We start from the raw sequence: 8,001 nt of genomic DNA, 5'->3' as shown, positions 1-8,001 counted from the left end.
TTTGTCTTAACTGTCGAATGCGGCCCCGGGGTTTACGCTTCCAGTTTGAGTTAGTAATTGTGTATGCTAATTTTAAAGGAATTGCGGACGCCTCATTTTATTTTTAAATCAGCAAGACAGACTTATAACTTAATTGGATTCTTATAGTTTATGTTGGTAGAATTGTCTACTTAATTGTTTTTATAAAGTACGCGACAGACTGTGTAAGTGCATTTTTAGATGGAACAGCTTCAAGATTACAAAAAACTTACCTAAAGGTAGGTACATCTGTACTATTATAATAAAGCGTAAACACACACTTCTTTGTTGCCTAAGATTTCAGCAATTACAGCATATTTTTAAATAATTCTTTCTTTAATAAAAAGCCCTACACTTACGTCACGCTTTAGGCTATTAAATTTAGGCGGTAAATGTTTTGGATAAAAACCGTAATGTGAGAAAGAGACCATAAGTTGCTACCCACATCAAGGAAGCAAGGTTGCCATGGTTTGTCATAATGTCATATCATTTTGACATTTGCAATTGAAAATTTGACACATGTAAACAACAAAATAAAATTTTCATAATTTCATGCGGATGAAGTCGCACGGGAACAGTTAGTAATTAAATAATACATTAACTTTCACGTTTAAATTAGTTAATTATATCGTTTAGGTTAACGTTTAAATATACTTTTATTAATGATAAAAATGTGCGTTGATTACTAATCTGTGCCGACTGAACATCGCGTGAGTAGGTGTTATTAAATCGATATACACATATAATCGATTTTACAACTCGATTCATTCTGACAAATGGTTTCGTTTACTATGGCGGGTTAGGGGCGTGTTCGGATTAGTTATAAGTGGCAATAGCCAATTATAAAGGCGTACCAGTTACTAAGATCTGATGTTAAGCTGTGGCATTTGCTTGATTAGATACTCTATGCGTTAAGTTACGGAGTTACTTTTATGCTTAGTTGCTGAAGTGTTAATTTTTTTTATCATTAGGTAATTTTTCAAAGGAGGAAAACTGTTGACGTAGTTCAGATTTGCATTTTGAAGTTATCGAATCAAAAACACCAACGAATGGTTAGATTAAGCTGGGAAACCGACTGTAAAAGGTGCGGACTGATCGATGTTACGAGGTGTATTTAAGTGTTTCCGTAACCTACAGATTACATGTATTTTCGTACTTTTAGATCAGTGATTCTCGCTTTTGTGTGCCGCCAAATTTTAAAAGTGTGCCGCTAATTTTTTCTTAATAGTTTGAAATTAACCCCGTATTAAACGTTTAGTTATTATTGTATTAAATATTAGTTTATTTCGTATAATTAAAATGTTTGTCGAAAACTATTTATGCAGTGTGTTTTAGTAAGTAAATATTTTTTATCTTTTCCTTTGTGTGCCGCCAAATTTTGAAATCGTTTAATATGTGCCGCAATAAAAAAAAGGTTGATCACTGCTTTAGTTGAATACACATAGCCCGAAGTTTGAAATCAGGCCTAAAGTGGTGTTTAAAATTTATTTTCTATTTGAAAAGAAAAAGAGTAGATGAGACTTAAAAAAGTAACGTAATTCTATCAGTTGTTTTTATTACTTTTGAGAAGTTGTGACTGTTCTGTAAGTATGTTGTGAAAAACATTAAAAAACCAATTGTGCATTTTCCATTTTCCGTACTAACCAGCATAGTCCATTAAAGTCCCTTTTTTTTGGTGTCGGGGGGGAAATCTTCAGAAGATACCTTCCTTCTGGGGGGAAGGCAGGGTTATGTAGGATTTGACCTACCAAAACCCCCTCGGTGAGCATCCTCTAGTGACATAGACGAAGGTTCCGGGATCTCTAAGGACCACACCGGAACCTTCGGCATTCAATCTCTCCCATTAAAGTACCTAGAAAGTTATTTTAACGGTCGTATGCTCAAGAGTATATCAACATTAACTGGAAAACAAAAAAGTTGAATACACGGAATTAATTCAATAATTTTCTGATATCCATGACCTATAATTAAAATACCGCAAAAAGTCTTCATAATCGACTTGACATTGTTATTTTCAAACCGTATAATTAAATTAAACGAAACAAAACTTTATTGTGGTAAAGATAAGACTGAATTTTCATGTATGTAATATTTATATTTTTTTAATTTTAGGGACATATTAAAAATTTACAAACTGAACCTATAGGCAAAAAATATGAGACCTCTCAAAAACGGCAACACTTTAGGAAGTACACAGATAAAACTGCAAAATAGGTCATTTTATACTGGTCGATACATTCGATCATTGTTACAATAAGTTTTGGCTGCTGCCACTTGCGTTAAAACATATTGCCATCCCTCACATTCTTTTGGAAAAAACAAAGACAGCTAACTACCACGGTAATGGAGTTTTATTCTTTAACCGACCAATTACGATACAAAACGTACTTATAAATATAATCTTTTTCGACAAATAAATAAATTGGTAATTAATAGCATTCCAGTAACTTGACCGATCAAAGGCAGCATACAAATTACTGTATTATACAATAATTATGCTTATAGCTTGGATAGTGCGTGCGTTTTTGTAGGAGTTACCAATTAGTGTCTGTACTCAGTACCTTTAGAAATATAATTACAACCTTTCCGTGCTAAAATAACCTGTATTTATAGAGTGTTAAGGATCATAATTATTGCGGACCTACATACTTTCCACTGGTATATTTTTACGATGGAAAGTCAAGTGTTAACAGTCGACCCAACTAACGGATTCTATATAAGGCTTTAAGGCTAATAAATTTCAATTACCACTTATTGCAGACTGCATAATTATTTTACACCAATCGTATTATCTCGAGGATAAACTTCTGTAATACAACTTTATTAAATAAATCGATTGCAATAGTTAAATGATATTTTTTTTTATAACATAAGGTGGCAAACGAGCAAGCGGCCCCCTGAATCCACCGAAATGGAAAGCGATCGTTGCCCATAGACATTTGCAATTGCAGATGCGTTGCCTACCCTTAATTGACGGAGGAGACGCACATTAAGAGGACATTTACTCTAAAAATAAATGCGATTTTATCAAGATAAGATCATTATCATTTTTTTTATGTTATTTATTTCAATCTTATTTTTCTAATGCCTACATGTAACCTGACTAGAAACTCGATATATACGGAAAAAAACTTATTTCTATGAGTAAAAGGTTAGCCTGGTATGGGCATGTTATGAGGAGGGATGAATCGCATGGAACAAGAAGAACGTTAGTTATGAGTGTGGAAGGGTACGCTGGTAGAGGTAGACCTATAAGAGATGGATTGTGTGAAAGGTGACATGATCAAGATAGGAGTGATGACTGAGATGATGGATGATAGTTATTTGGATGATGAAAACTCGGTGCGCCGACCCTACGGGAGTAGGATAAGGTAGGAGAGATGATAATGATTTCTATATGGAAATTACCACCAAATAATGAGATACAAGCGATTTGAGTACCTCCCAGGCTAGGGATTTTATGTTCCTGGGTAGTCTATATAATTAAATATATTTATGAAGATGGATGTTTGTAAACGGTTGACTCCTAAACGGCTATTTTTATCTGGGTGAAAACATAATCTAGAATAGTTTTCATAGACTAGACTCTTTTCCCGAAAAAAAAGTATTTTACCCGTGGTATTGTTTTGTTTTTGTGAAGCAAAATGAAGAAATAGATATAAATACATTTAAAATTTTAAATAAAATGTATACACAGAATGGTACTGTTAAATAGTATTTTTTTAAATTTTCCTCATTTTGTGTTGAAATAAATTATGGAACATTTTATATTATATCCAAAAGTTTAGATGGATGGATGGATAATACTTATCTCCAGAACAACTCAAGGGATCTCTCGGAAATTTGGCACAGATTTATAACATAGTTTAGAAGAACACACAGGTAAGTAATAATTTTCTTTTCAAATTTGTCGCGGACGAAGTCCCCGGCGATGCTAGTTGTAAAGTATGTTTGTATTTATTAAAACAAAAAAATGTTTAAATTAATTTATTTTCAAATATACAGTCTGTCCTTTAAAATTAGATGAATCAAAACAATCTAATTCCAACCAATGCCTAAGTTACAGGATGTTACAATTTACACATAATAATTATAATAAAAAATCTATTATAGCTTAATCCACTTATTCTATTCTTACGTATACAATAAATTAAATGATATATTTACATTCCTATTCTTATGTAATATAGGACATATTGAACTGTGTAAATACATATTAGTTTTATATAAATAAAATACTGCTGACTTTTGCAACCGAAATATAAAAAGTGATTTTTTTCTGTACGAAAAGTAACGGAAATTTCGATTTATTTCATAACATATTTGAAATGAAATAGAGTTCTGTTCCAATTCTCATTTTAATTATAGAAGTGGAATTAAATGAATCGTTCGAAATTATAATTAAAAATACATTTTCCTAATTAATAATAGCTTTTAACGTTTATTGCAAACGATAAAACATTGAGCTATTAAAAAAATATAATAAAAGAACTTGCCTGTGTTAAATCATATTACGAAGTCGTAAAAATTAAAAACAATTTGCGTTTCAACATTTTTAAATTATAAAAAGATTTGTATTTTTTTCTTCTGAATATGCATACACTAGACATTTATTTTGTTAAATTAGATCTTTAATAATTCTATACACTCTTTGACTTTTAGCAATTTTGTAAGTAATTTATGATATAATAGTATGCACGTTATAGCATTTTATTTGAATTTATAATAAGATAAGTTTTGAGATAGATTTGAGCATACAGATTATGACAAATATTTTTAAAGTTTAAATTAGGAATTGCAGACATAATTTGATTTTTTAAACAGTAATTTTACAAATACTTTTTTACTAATTTTACCATCTGTGGGAAAATATTCTTAGATGAATTGCACACGAATTAAAGGGAAAATTTTATTTCTCTTCAAAAAAAAAATACGTCTTTTACTTTTTTAATATATGTTATATACAACAATTAGATGTGACATATAGAAGAGTAGACATGTCGATTAAAGGTTCTTGTAGAATCTGGCACAGTTTATTTATGAATGTTTCAGTTCCTTAAGTTAAGTCTTGATGAAATGGTACGAATTTTCAACTCTATTTTTAATTATATTACTACTAAACAAAAGATATCTTCTTCTATGGATGTTAAAATCACAAAATACGTTTTATTAAAATCTGACTTATCTTTATCCGATCTGTCTCGAATGATTACTCTTTGACAAACGTGACATTACATCTAAGATGGCGGATGTTTGTAATAACGCGTTCCCGCGCTTTGTTGCTGTCAATGTGGCTGCAATGAATTCAATATGTTCATGTTGATCGCGTGCTGATGTGTCGGTGGACCTCCGAGGAAGCTTAGCTGCGGTCTGGTTGCGGCGGCCATTGCTGCGAACAGCGGCGGTGCTCCCCCACCTCCGAAGAGCGCGAACGATGGCGGGAGAAGTGGCCTCGCGGATAACCTGAGTTTTTCTATTTCAGCTTCTTGCAAACGTTTCGCTTTGGCCCGTCTGTTTTGGAACCAAATTTTTACCTGGAAAATGCAATGTTTGATTTATACGTTACATACTAATATTATAAATACGAAATTTAAGATGGCTGGATGGATGTTTGTTAGAGTTTGAAGCCTAAACGGCTGAATGGATTTCAATTAAATTTGGTATAGAAGTAGATAATAGTGTGCAAGAACACATAAGCACTTTTGTTTTTAATTCCACGCGGACGGAGTCGCGGGCGAGAACTAGTATTTGATAGAAGGAAAGTTTGCTCCAGCGCTCAAGTAATTTAAGTATGAAAGAGATTGAGGTTTTAAATGAATTAATGGGTTTACTGCTTACAGGTTTGTTATGTGGTCATTCAGGGTGTCGCTTAGTTAATTTAGCATGAGAATTGCGGTTAGAATACTATTTAAAATAAATATTACAAGTCTTTATTTCTGTCAATGACTTGTAGCCATCACAAAGCAAGATAAATTAACTTCAAATACAATATTTCATCATCTACCCTTATCCCTTATCGAGGATGGGCACAGTATGTGCTGCTTTTCCATACATCTCTATCAGCCTATCTATATAAAAAAAAAAAAAAGCCGTCGTATCTGAAACCACTCCTTTTTTAAGCATATCCTCTTTCACACAATCCGTCCATACTTTCTTCGGTCTTCCTCTTCCTTTGTAGCCATCCATACTCATTCTAAACATTTTCTGGTTTATGTCCCCATCGTCTCGTCGCATAACATGTCCATACCACGCTAACCTTTTGCTTAACTTCTAATACAGAATTTAGTGCAATTAATTCTCACCTGTGTCTCAGTGAGTCTCAACGATGAGGAGAATTCGGCTCTTTCAGCGATGCTAAGATACTGTTTGTCTCGAAACTTCTTCTCCAATGCCAGTAGCTGCTGCGTAGTGAAGGGCGTCCGCGGCTTGCGGTTCGGTTTATGCTTGCGGAGCTGACAACGCACCACCGGAGGACCACTTGGAGCACCCGCTGGGAAAACATAGTACTGATTAGGAAAAACAAAACACCTGTGTAAATAAGATTTCGGACAAGTGAGTATTAAATACTTTGCTTTTCATAGATAGACAACTAGAGACCTAATTATTCTTCGAGGATTTTCCCTTTATTTCCGAACAGTTTCATAAAATATGACTTGTATGGTAATCAGTCGCTTAGAGGGGCGCACTTTCCTAATAAGTAACAATATTAAAGTTATTTTGTCTGTTATTTAATGTTATCTGAATGTTGGGCAGTAAAAGGGACGGATGAAAGAAGACTACATGTGACAGAAATGCGAATGTTAAGATGGATGTGTGGGGTAACACGATTGGATAAGATACGAAATGAGTATATTAGAGGAAGTTTGAGAGTAGCCCCCATAGTAGAGAAGGTTAGGAGTAAAAGGTTAGCATGGTATGGGCATGTTATGAGGAGGGATGAATCGCATGTTACAAGGAGAACGTTAGTTATGAGTGTGGAAGGGTACATCGGTAGAGGTAGACCTAGAAAGAGATGGATGGATTGTGTAAAAGGAGACATGATCAAAAAGGGAGTGATGACTGAGATGACGTATGATAGAGTTATGTGGAGGACAAAAACCTGTTGCGCCGACCCTACGGGAGTAGGATAAGGAGATGATGATGATGATGATGATGATTTAATGTCCGAACATTACATTTATAAAATTGAATCAATATTGTTAAAGTGAAAACAGATAATTGCTCATTCCTACACATATTCCGCCGGAAGTGAGACAATGCAGTCATTATCCGTTTTAATAAATATTTATATTGATTATTCGTATCATTTGACCGTCCATGTTAATGACACCTTGGTTTGTTACTGACCTAAGATCTTTGTATGCATTGCATATTATTTTTTTTGTCTGTGTTACTTTAATATCTGTTGCACTGAAAATATCCATGCGGCATAAAAATAGTAATAAATGTGAAGCCTATGCCTGCTAGGTTTAATAGTTATTTTTACAAATACAAATATGTCCTCTTTATAATATTAGTATAGATTAAGTAAGACTGGTATAAGAGTTTTTCAACATTTTATAGTCTATGTTACCATATATAGGAATAATGAAGGTTATTTTATATGGATTTAGTAGTTTTAAGTTTATTCGTAACAAATGTTACAAGCAAAATACATTGAAACAATGTGCGTAATAGTATTTGTAATGTGTTCCCTGCCAGACATCGTAATGAATATTGTATGTTACAGCTGACCTTTTAATTAACCTGAATTTACAAACAAAAATTTACTGAATTAATTTCAATGTTAAATAATTAAAGTTAGAATAAACTCTAACATCCATCCATCCATCCATTTAAACTTTCACATTTATAATATTAGTATGAAGTATGATTATAACATTAGTATGATTTTCCGTTTTTTAACTTTTTATTGTTTATAAATCAAATATTCACGGTAATGTGTAGGAGTGACTACGAGTCAATACAATACCCTCGCAGCCG

The 8,001-nt window shown here is 33.0% G+C and overlaps 1 protein-coding gene across 1 annotated transcript in view; it reads right to left on the bottom strand.

Annotated features, from left to right (window-relative positions):
• Window positions 1-3,992: 3,992 nt before the first annotated feature.
• LOC106102968 (muscle segmentation homeobox-like) overlaps window positions 3,993-8,001 on the bottom strand; it is a 20,586-nt gene continuing 16,577 nt past the window's right edge. The window contains exons 2-3 of the mRNA XM_013282589.1: window positions 6,321-6,508; window positions 3,993-5,552 (exon numbers count right to left, since the gene is read on the bottom strand). Of these exons, the coding sequence (XP_013138043.1) occupies window positions 5,304-5,552; window positions 6,321-6,508 (437 nt within the window). The 3' untranslated portion in view covers window positions 3,993-5,303. The remainder of the gene's footprint in view (window positions 5,553-6,320; window positions 6,509-8,001) is intronic.

The sequence above is a fragment of the Papilio polytes genome, unplaced genomic scaffold, assembly GCF_000836215.1.
Source record: "Papilio polytes unplaced genomic scaffold, Ppol_1.0 DF823890.1, whole genome shotgun sequence".
NCBI classification, from domain to species: domain Eukaryota; kingdom Metazoa; phylum Arthropoda; class Insecta; order Lepidoptera; family Papilionidae; genus Papilio; species Papilio polytes.
This window is presented reverse-complemented; position numbering and strand designations above follow the sequence as displayed.